The sequence below is a fragment of the Limulus polyphemus genome, unplaced genomic scaffold, assembly GCF_000517525.1.
Source record: "Limulus polyphemus unplaced genomic scaffold, Limulus_polyphemus-2.1.2 Scaffold6682, whole genome shotgun sequence".
In the NCBI taxonomy this organism is placed as follows: domain Eukaryota; kingdom Metazoa; phylum Arthropoda; class Merostomata; order Xiphosura; family Limulidae; genus Limulus; species Limulus polyphemus.
The window spans coordinates 21,299-33,665 of NW_013672292.1; the positions used below are offsets into that span (position 1 = coordinate 21,299).

Here is a 12,367-nt window from a genome sequence, read left to right on the forward strand (position 1 = left end):
TTCTATACACAATTATTTTATGTAAATTCCTTATTCCATACTCACTTTCTAGTGCTTTTACAATCTAATTTTAGATCATTTTTCTCTTCAATGAGAAGCTATAGCTCTCTAAGTCCATATGGTAGTTGTAGATCAATCCATTCTAATTCGACATGGTTTCCTTAATCCATGATAACTCTAAATAGTTTTCTTCTATCTATAACAATTCTAGATAACTTCCTCAGCCTGCGACAAATCTATAGAGTGTTCTCTACCCTCTGTAACTCTTTACAGTTTGTTCTGTACACACAATATCTACACGGTTTTGTATTGTTCTGGCCACGGTATGATATTCAAATATGCTGATATCTTGCAAAAAGATATAATGGATCCGTAAATGTTAAGCCGGATAATCACGGACACTAAAGAAATAAGACAGATGAACAAATATAACAACGTATTTGTTCACAATAATGTGTGTGTGTGTGTGTAGTTTCATGTTCGACTTATTTACCGGCTTCAGATCTGTTGTGACTGGAACTCACTTCTGGCTTAGAGAAAATTCTAAACAACACGTTCACAGTGAACAAAAATTGTATCAAGAACAATTTATGTTTGCACAGAACAAGGAATAAAACAAGAGGAAAATTAAATACTACATTTGACCAATGCTCTAGTATGATACTTCACAATCCTTAAACTTCTTATGTTAAATATCTTTCTAAATAAACATATTTAACGGAAACAAACCCCAGCTCATTATTTGTGATAGGCCTTTAACACAGACATAGATCCAAACAGGTATAAGCTTCTATGGAATAACTGTTGTAGTATGTAATCATTGCCTAAGGTAGAGAACTATAACATGTTTATACTAACGTTATCACAACAGTATATCTACACAGTATTCTCTGGTCGTGATAATCCTATTGTTATCACAGTCTACGGTTATTCCATGCATTTTTCTCTGATCATGGTAATTTTACAGTTTTGTTTTTACGATTATTTAACACATTTTTCACTGATTACCACAAAGCTCATTTTAGCCACAGTAATTTTTTCAGCCCATGGTAACTGTATACAGTTTTTTTATATCCAAGAAACTCAATACAGTTTTTTCTGCTCAAGACAATTCTGTACAGTTTTCTTTGTTCATGGTAAACGGCCCGGCATGGCCAGGTGGTTAGGGTGCTCGACTCGCAATCTGCGGGTCGCGGGTTCGAATCCCCATCACACCAAACTGGCTCGCCCTTTCAGCCGTGGGGGCGTTATAATGTGACGGTCAATCCCACTATTCGTTGGTAAAAGAGTAGCCCAAGAGTTGGCGGTGGGTGGTGATGACTAGCTGCCTTCCCTCTAGTGTTACACTGCTAAATAAGGGATGTGTAGCTTTGCGCGAAATTCAAAACAAGCAAACAAATCATGGTAGATTTATAGTTTCCTCGATTGACGGTGATTATATTTCCATCATTATTTTCAGTGTTCTTTTTGTATGTTTTTCTTTTTTCAGACCACTTTATTTCTACGGATAAACTGTTTATTTTATATAAAGTAAATCTTTAGTTTCCTGCATTGATACTAAATCTCTAAAGCTTTTCTGTCCACAATAAATTCACACGATATTTTCTATTCACTTGACGTTAAATAGTTTTTCAATTCACTGTTTTACATTTTTCTGTGTGTGCACAATAACTTTTTACAGTGTTTTTTACCCGCGGTAATTTTATACGTGTTTACCCTATTCACGGTATTTCTATACGAATTGTACTTTCACGTGGTTTTCTCAGTCCAAGATAATTGTATATGGTTGTCTTTCTCTCCAATGACATTCTAGACATATTTTCTGAAGCGCATTGAACGCTAGATTATTATTGAACTACTACAGGCTGACTGCTCCTTAAGGAAGCCATGGTCTTCTTCTCTCCAAACTTTAATGGGCTTACTATAATAACACCATTTGGAAAAGGACTTCGTGGGTCCAGTCGAACAAGCAGAAATAAAGCAAGCGGCTTCAGAAGACTTTTAGGTTCAGTTGTTTGCTTGTTTTTCCGAGTTCATCAAAAACGAAAGCGGTACGACTTACTCTCGCCGCGATGCATTTGTAAGCTTTACACTAAGGAATTACAGGTTCTTAGCTTCTTATGCATTACAGTATTATTGCATAAAGCTGGTGTAGGTGAGGTTCCCATTTTCGATCGTCAACATGGTCTGTAAATATTTTTTTTTTAGTTTACTTTCACAGCTAAAGGTTTTGAGCCACGTTAAGAAATAAGAAATAATATGCAGAAAAATTAAATTTCCTGTTAAAGAATATTAATCTAAGACTTTCGTAAGACTTGAAGATAGCTTTTATATGCGGAAAAATCTGTTAGCTGAGTTCTAGTAGATATGTAGATCTTGAAAGTTGAGTTGTTCAAAACTTGAAAATAGCGTTGATAACTACATATCTACATGTGCCGATGTTTCCGTTTATCTACGTTATATTTTAAGGTCTGTGCAAGAACTCAGCTAACAGATGTTTCCGCATATAAAGGCTATCTTCAATTTCGTAAGACTTCATTACCCAGTCAAGCCGTCTCCAAAGTTTTATTTCGTGAAACGACGTTCAGATATATGATGATATCACAACTAGTTAAAGCGTAATTTAAAAATATTTTCAGCCTTCATTAGCACAACTTTTTTGCAATAGTTTTCTTTCTTTTTAAAGTGGGTTAGAGCTTTGACTTAACAAATATCTACTTTTAAATCAATAAACAATTGATTGAGGGAAGAACTAATTCACTTCTTATCAACGGCGGAGCAGCCTGGCATGGACAGGTGGCTAGGGCGATCGACTCGCAATCTGAGGGTCGAGGGTTTGAATCCCCGTCTAATTAACTTCTTATCAACGGCGGTACGGCCTGGCATGAACAGGTGGCTAGGTCGTTCGACTCGCAATCTGAGGGTCGAGAGTTTGAATCCCCGTCTAATTAACTTCTTATCAACGGCGGTACGGCCTGGCATGGACAGGTGGCTAGGTCGTTCAACGCGCAATCTGAGGGTCGAGGGTTTGAATCCCCGTCCCTCCAAACATGCTAGCCCTTTCAGCCGTAAAAGAGTAGCCCAAGAGTTGGCGGTGGGTGGTGATTACTAATTGCCTTCCCTCTTGTCTTTCACTGACGGTTAGCGCAGATAGCCCTCGTGTAGCTTTGAACATTGAACAGTTAACAAACTTATTAAAACTCTATCAAGACATTGAACAATTAACAAACTTATTAAAAACTCTATCAAGACATTGAACAATTAACAGACTTATTAAAAACTCTATCAAGACATTGAACAATTAACAAACTTATTAAAAACTCTATCAACAATATTTGATTTGAATTCTCTTTCAAGTGATACATATTTAATTAATATCAGTTCATTTATTAAATCTTCTTCTGTAGTGTAAACGTGTATAAAAGGCAGAAATGTTTTTCAAACTCGTATCACATGACTGTTGGTGAGGCAGCGTGAAAAAGTAGTTCCAATAAAGTGATATTTCTAAGTTACTGCACATCTCTTTTTAAAACAACACACGTAGAGAGAAGATGAACTATACTTTTCTTCAGTTTCATATATCGATTTAATTGATGGTTCTATAACATGTAAATAGCTAGCATATACCTTAACGTACAATATAAAACAGAAATGAAGGCCCAGCTATCTTTTATACTTGACGTGAACTTATATGAAAGGTCGGTCAGCAAGCTGTGAAAGTAGTAAAGAAGGTATTGTCACACTACCTGTTATACTTTTGTAAATATTGTACGGTTGTAACTTAGTTCCGAGAATGACGAAGCATCGAGTGGTTAATAAATGTAGGCCGCAACACAAATCGGTTACTGAAAATTGTTGCATTTTAAATATTTATTTCATATATTTTGTTTGCTTCTAAGCATAAAGTACACAATAGTTATTATCTCTGCGCCCAACGAGTAGTATCGAAACCCGATTTTTAGCGCTATAAGCCCTCAGACTTATCATTGAGCCATCGTTTTTAATATTAGTTACACTGTTTCAAAATTTGAAAAACAAAACAAAATATGGAAATGATATACCTGCAGTTGAAGTTTCATACATTGTGTTGGTAAATACAAATAATCATTAGATAACATAAGGTATACCAGTGGTATAACCTCTCTCGGTAACAGTATACAGATACAGAGATTAAGGAGTTTGACGACGTTTATTTCTCTGTGTGCGTGCTTTAATAAGGTAAAAGGTCAAGCTAATAATATACCTTGATTTGCTAAGTGTTCCTTACTCTGGTTAGCAATTACTTAGATTTGCTAAGTGTTCCTTACTCTAGTTAGGTATTACTTAGATTTGCTAAGTGTTCCTTACTCTAGTTAGCTATTACTTAGATTTGCTAAGTGTTCCTTACTCTAGTTAGCTATTTCTTAGATTTGCTAAGTGTTCCTTACTCTGGTTAGCAATTACTTAGATTTGCTAAGTGTTCCTTACTCTAGTTAGGTATTACTTAGATTTGCTAAGTGTTCCTTACTCTAGTTAGGTATTACTTAGATTTGCTAAGTGTTCCTTACTCTAGTTACCTATTACTTAGTATTAGTAATTCCATTTTTAGTCTGATTACAAAAGAAAACAACCCCAGCTGGAAATGACGTTATAAGCTATAAGGTATATTCATGATTTACGACTACCGATTTGTAAAGTCTGAGTAATAAAAAACATGAAGTACCATCATTAGCGACCTTTTGGGGATAATTTGTTAGCGTAGACTGTCTGATTAGATTATTCAAGGGGTAAAGGAATCGCTCGCGGAGAAAATACAATTGCCTATCGAAGTTTAAGTCACAACGAAACGAAAGAAGTCTTTTTTTTTTGTATATGCAACGAACCGTTTCTGAATAAAATATGATGTGGAAAACCTGCAGATCGTTCCTTTATCGATCATACAGGCACCTATCTACTAATATTGGGTGGGGAGGAAAAGATAGAGCTCTCTAATTATCTTGATGACATATAGATTTCCTGTCAAGCTTGGCCTTTTGCTCGCTTCGTCTAACATGATAGAGCCCTTGGCAAATTAACATATACCTCAGACAGATTACCTAGATGGGAATGTTTTTATTTTATGTCAGAATATCACAGCGACTATCGGTCTGTTATCCTGTCCATCTATTTATCTGGAAAGGTATGTTTGAAGCCTCAACCGTTAGTGAATGATAATAATAATAATAAAAAGAAGCCAAAGGAATCTATGATTTGCGTTCTTGCAAATCTACTTATAAAGGAACAGGAAGGAAAAGAAACTCGAATAGCATTAATTATACACTCTAGTTTTTGTATCATTTAAATTAACTTGGAGTTCCTAGAGAATCACAGAAGGGGTTTCTCGAATCAGTAATTCAGCACGTAATTGGGCCATTTGCTCATTACATAATAACTAATACAGTTATGCACAATACATATTCAATCTAAGTGGCGTAATATTTCTGGGTCAGAAATTTGATACAACTTCATTAAGTGAATACTTACGAAGATTTTAACACAATATCGTGTTCATTCTTTTACTGCGTGATAATTCTTTACAGAAATAATATTTAACATTATTGTAGCGTCCGTAGTATTCTCTTAGATCGAACATGCATTAACAAAAAAAGTATCAATGTAATTAGTTTTGTAGTTTGGTTATTTTTAACAAGAACCAACTAGAGATTTTAGTTTGGTTATTTTTAACAAGAACCAACTAGAGATTGTAGTTTGGTTATTTTTAACAAGAACCAACTAGAGATTGTAGTTTTGATTATTTTCATTACAAAGCACAAGTCTAGACATGTTATTTACCTTTCTTTGTTTTCTCATTATCAATACTCTTATCTAATATTTCATCAGAGATTCCAAAGAAAAATGATTGGAAGGATTATAACACTAAATTAATCCCTACCCTACCCTACACGTTATCTAAACCCTGTAAACAATAGAATAGAGTAATACTTTGTTTTCTTTAACAATAAATAACATCTTTCGTGGCAAGAAACACCAATTTACTATTTAAAACGAGGTAGTTAATTGTGCAGAAATACAGGATTATCATTTTTAATTTTAGGTTTAAAAAGTACCTGATTTGGAAAGAATTTAATCTACGTCATATCTTACACCGTAATAGGTATTATAGTATTCAGGAAATAAATTCTATAATTATGAGCTATTGGACCTAATATATAATTAATATGTAACTCATACAAATTAATATAAAGAGATGTTTCCGAATTTTCATTGAATAGTTTGAACATATTTTTCATTTAACCTATAAAATTATCTGGAACACACCCATTCTGTTTAAACTAATCTAATGATCAAAATCAGTCATAGTGTTATTTATTCAAGGTAATTATAAAGAAAATTTATATTTAAAATTATTATATCTTAACAAATTACCGGTCCTAGGGGAACTAAGGTTTACCACAGACATAATAAGATTTATAAGGTTTATTCCGAAAAGTCTGGACATCGTACAGGGTGTTTAAAAAAATCGTAAAAGGTTTTCAATATGCTGTCTGTTATTCTTGAACATCAGATCACTAATAATCTGTTCTGGACTGTGTACATTGAGGCTTAGCGGAAAGAAAGCTTGAAGACTTATAGCGTTAAATTCGGGTTTCTATTGCTGCGGTGGGCACAGCACAAATAGCCCGTTATACAGCTTTGCACTTAAAAATTAATTTAAATCATATCAACGAAATAGCATTGTTGAAAGAGAGAGAGAAAAATAAAATCAACGCTAGTTTGCGAGAAAAGCGATTTAGGTTTGCAGTGTAATATGATTTGTTTGTTTGTTTTGAATTTCGCACAAAGCTACACTAAGGCTATCTGCACTAGCCGTCCCTAATTTAGCAGTGTAAGACTAGAGGGAAGGCAGCTAGTCATCACCACCCACCGCCAACTCTTGGGCTACTCTTTTACCAACGAATAGTGGGATTGACCGTCACATTATAACGCCCCCACGGCTAAAAGGGCGAGCATGTTTGGTGGGACGGGGATTGCGAGTCGGGCGCCCTAACCACCTGGCCATGCCGGGGCCTCAAATATGGTTTTGAGAAAATCTTTACGATACCGAATTTTCCTAAATAGAGCACAGGATTCTCAACGTGAATCCGATGGAATTGTGTTTCTCGAGAACAAATTGTTTGTGATACATATTAATTTTCAATATTGGGTTTCTTCATCTGGGAATCAAATAAATGTACCAGAAGAACAACTATATTAACTTATTTTATATAAATTTTCCTTTAGAACGGTTTAATAATTTGAAAAGATAAAGACGATGCGTACTTCTTTCATAGAATATAATTGTAAATCTGTAGACCTATATACAACGTGTTGTACAAACAGTCATTATTAGATCGTGGAATATTATTGTAAATCTGTAGATCTATATACAACGTGTTGTACAAGCAGTCAGTAATAGATCATGGAATATGATTGTAAGTCTGTAGATCTATATACAACGTGTTGTACAAGCAGTCAGTATTAGATCGTGGAATATGATTGTAAATCTGTAGATCTACATTACTGACTGCTTGTACAACACGTTGTATAAATCATGGAATATGATTGTAAGTCTGTAGATCTACATACAACGTGTTGTACAAACAGTCAGTAATAGATCATGGAATATGATTGTAAGTCTGTAGATCTATATACAACGTGTTGTACAAGCAGTCAGTATTAGATCGTGGAATATGATTGTAAATCTGTAGATCTATATACAACGTGTTGTACAAGCAGTCAGTATAGATCGTGGAATATGATTGTAAATCTGTAGATCTATATACAACGTGTTGTACAAGCAGTCAGTAATAGATCGTGGAATATGATTGTAAATCTGTAGATCTATATACAACGTGTTGTACAAGCAGTCAGTATAGAACATGGAATATGATTGTAAATCTATAGATCTACATACAACGTGTTGTACAAACAGTCAGTATTAGATCGTGGAATATGATTGTAAGTCTGCTATGGCCTATTCTAGGAATAGTGTGCAGCTACAAACAAGATTTAGAACTTGGAATTTAATCAACGCCGTACCTCGATATATATCAAATCGGTTTAATAATGCTGATCTACGTCTTAACGATTATAATATCGATAACAAATTTTTCTGTAAATGTTATCATACATGAGTGCAATTGAAATACATAATAACATAGCTGTTCTTAAATCATTTACAAATAATATATCTTCATTCCTATGTCGACTGGTAGAAAGATTATGGCAATCAATGTCATCGAAAAATTTCAGGATATTTTTGTTAGGTGAATTTTGTTGATGAACGATAAATTATAATGTCAGTAAATACGTGTCAGTCGTGTAAACTTACAACGAATTTCACGAAACAATTTTTTTTTTGTATACCAATATTTATCTAACTGTTTTTATCTGTTAAGCACAAAATTACACAATGGGTTATCTGTGCTCTGCCGGCCAAATGTATCGAAACCCAATCTTTAACGTTATGATTTCATAGACTTACCGCTCAACAATTATCAAAATATGTTTCTCTAGATTCGAAGCTGTTTTATAACAAATTATTTAAAAATTAAAGATTATAAAACATTTTATTTAAATTCATCAGATATTTTTATGTTCGTTCTTGCGTTATCAAAACGAATTTTCATTTTTTTCCAGAAAAGGTATTTTTTTATCAATGAACAAAATAACAACACTTGAAGTATTGCTAATATTTAAATGTTCATCACAATTAAATCACAAATGTTCGTACATTCAGGCTCGTTGTAAGATGGTAAATATTAACTCATAGTTCAGTTGTAAAATGTAACATGAAATGCATAAGACCGACAAAGGTAATCGGATGTTTTTAACCGTTTGTAGTGAGCAGAGCACAGATAGGCCATTGTGTAGCTTTGTGCTTAACTTTAAAACCAGCAAACTAATAAGAAGAACGACAACAGGTAACATTTTCACGCACCTTTGTCGTCGTGTCATAAGAGTAACAGTTATCTACCGTTTGTAGTGAGCAGAGCACAGATAGGCCATTGTGTCGCTTTGTGCTTAACTTTAAAACTAGCAAACTAATAAGAAGAACGACAACAGGTAACATTTTCACGCACCTTTGTCGTCGTGTCATAAGGGTAACAGTTATCTACCGTTTGTAGTGAGCAGAGCACAGATAGGCCATTCTGTAGCTTTGTGCTTAACTTTAAAACCAGCAAACTAATAAGAAGAACGACAACAGGTAACATTTTCACGCACCTTTGTCGTCGTGTCATAAGAGTAACAGTTATCTACCGTTTGTAGTGAGCAGAGCACAGATAGGCCATTCTGTAGCTTTGTGCTTAACTTTAAAACTAGCAAACTAATAAGAAGAACGACAACAGGTAACATTTTCACGCACCTTTGTCGTCGTGTCATAAGAGTAACAGTTATCTATGTGTGTGCGTGTGTGAGTATAATCATTACAATAAGTTTATTTTCTGGATAAATTAAAGTTAATTGTTTACAGCATCCTTTATGTTATGATATCGAGCCATTAAAGTGGACCGATACGGTTTTATAGACGTTATACGAGTTTAGCCTCTACTTTGATACAAAGACACGTGATGTGCCTCAACTGCTAAATACAATTCTAATAAACTGAAAAGTTTTCATACAAACATTCTAGTAATATAGAACTCTGACTTATAAAACATACACTATTATTGTTATTTATATATAACACACATCCTTTATATATATATATAGCTATATTAATTACAATATGCGTTTCTAGATAGGAAGCTTTTCTTTAATATGGCTTATTGTTTGTTTGTTATGAATTTCGCGCAAAACTACACGAGGGCTATCTGCGCTAGCCGTCCATAATTTAGCAGTGTAAGACTAGAGGGAAGGCAGCTAGTCATTACCACCCACCGCCAACTCTTGGGCTACTCTTTTATCAACGAATAGTGGGATTAACCGTCACATTTTAACGCCCCCACGGCTGAAAGGGTGAGCATGATTGGTGGGACAGGGATTCGAACCCGCGAATCCCTGAAATTGGGAGTCAAACACCCTAGCCAACTGGCCACGCCTGGTCAATATGGTTTATTAAAACATATCAATGACATTTTGTTTCCTAATATGTGATTGGTTGTTTAGGCAGAGTATTAATAATGAATCTAAGTTTCAAATGGACAGCAACTGCCTGTTGTAGAACCTACAAATGTAGAGGATGACGTTTCGAAAGTATTCCGCCTTTCGTCTTCAGGTCAGTGTGTGTGTGTGTGTGGTGTGGTTTGGTCTTTATAGTGTTCTAGTGGACTGTGGAGAGCGTGTTAAGATTGGTTGGTTAAAACACGTTTCTAATTGGAGGAGAGATTTCCTGTAGCCTCAATCAATAGTAGCCACAGTTTACTCACCTCTAATCCCGAATTTCTATTTAGTGAAGGTTTTATTATGTTAATGTAAAACGATTCTTTAATTTTTCTTGTCTTCCAAAATTTGTCTGTATCGATGATTCTAGCTTTTTCCCAGTTTATGTCGTGTCCAGTTGACATGTGCGTGTTCAGCAATGGCTGAATTTTGTGTTTTCATGAGTCTTGTGCTGTCTTTATGTTCCTTTATTCTTGTCGCGAGTCTTCTTCCCGTTTCTCCAATGTATGTTTTGTTGCATGAACACGAAATTTCATAAATGACGTTTTTCTGTTTTTTTTTTTGTTGGTAGGTTTCTGTTTGTTCTTCACCAGAATGGATCTTAGTGTTTTGTAAGATTTCCACCGGACGTCTATGTTGAATTTCTTAGCTTTTTGTTTGAGTTTTTCATAACACTATGAATAGAACACTATAAAGACCAAACGACACTACACACACACACACTGACCTGAAGACGAAAGGCGGAATACTTTCGAAACGTCATCCTCTACATTTGTAGGTTTCTACAACAGGCAGTTGCTGTCCATTTGAAACTCGGATTCATTTAGTTTCATTTTCACAGATGTCTTTATCTACACTCTAGCGTTATCAAAATGAATTTACAGGAGGCCACAATTATTTCGTGAACACGACATTCATTGTTTATGTAGCCTACTTATTCACATTTTAAATATCAGTTCAAACATACAACGTTTGAATAGATTGTTTATTTTTGTTTTAACTTTATCACAACGTAACTATACGGTTCTGATAGCCGTTATACGAGTTTAGCATCTACTTTGATCAAAAGATACATAATATGTCTCAATAAACTGAAAACGTTTCGTACACAGAGTTGTTACCTGACGATGAGTGGTCGAAACGTTGTAATAAAGTTAAAGAAGTAATAAAAATAAAATCTGTATCTCTGGACTTTTATTTAAAGTGTATAGTGGAATTCCTCTTCACACAACAAGTTATTCACATTTATTTTAAAGAAACATATCAATAAACACACCCTCGGCGACTCAGCGGCTAGTCTGGAAGTTTATTACGCTAAAATTTAAGTTTCGATACCCATGATGAGCACGGCACAAATAGCCCATTGTGTAGCTTTATGCTCAACTCCAAACAAAAGCGACAAGCGTTTCAGTGCAAATGTGTTTTGATACATATGAACATAGCCACACATAGTTTGTTGAATGGAAAATGAAATTTCAGTTATAAAGGAATTTTGTGTGGTCATTTAATAGATGACATTTTAATTACAAATGAAACAAAAAAGAAATATACCTTTCCAAAGTTACGGCGACAAGGTTGAGAATGGACGCAAAAGCCGAAAGTTGTTCAGCATAGGCAGCGATTTTACAGACAGTCCCTTCCTGGTCCCACTGCATGACTAGGTAATGGGTGACATCGAGAGGGGCGCAAATAACGAGCAGAAGGAGGTCAGCAACGGCCAAACTGACGAGGAAAATGTTGGTTACATTTCGGGATGTGCGGTCACCGATCATTACAGCAATAACGATGATGTTTCCGGTCGCCCCGATCATAAATGTAATGACATAGGTGGCGATGATGTAAAAAAAATAAGGATTATTGGCCCAAGGGTACAACATTTCTTCTGGATTGATGAAGAATATAGCATTGTTTGGGATCACTGAGCTCCTATTTTCCAAAGATTCCTCTAATTCAGGCTTGTGGGACATATTTGTCATATTCAATAGAACGTTTTCACGATCCCGAGTTCCAAGAAGATCAGACGAGTGCAGCATTTTACAAATTATCGTCGGCGACTTCTTCGATAAGTCCTTGCTACAAACCTAGGACGAATGTCGTTCGTTCGGTGCTATGACGATTTGTTATACCTGCGTAAGTGTAACATGAAAAACTACAAAAATTGGTAAAAACGAAAATTGCAAGTTAATTTGACCAATTTAAGTTTTTATTTGTAAATTACAATTATTTAAAAAAAAAATCATTTTAA

The 12,367-nt window shown here is 34.8% G+C and overlaps 1 protein-coding gene across 1 annotated transcript in view; it reads right to left on the minus strand.

The window, feature by feature from the left end:
• Positions 1-12,089, minus strand: part of LOC106473964 (cholecystokinin receptor type A-like) — a gene marked incomplete at its 3' end in the record, with an annotated part of 22,111 nt that extends 10,022 nt beyond the window's left edge. The window contains exon 1 of the mRNA XM_013934654.1: positions 11,674-12,089. Within this exon, the coding sequence (XP_013790108.1) occupies positions 11,674-12,089 (416 nt within the window). The remainder of the gene's footprint in view (positions 1-11,673) is intronic.
• Positions 12,090-12,367: the final 278 nt, after the last annotated feature.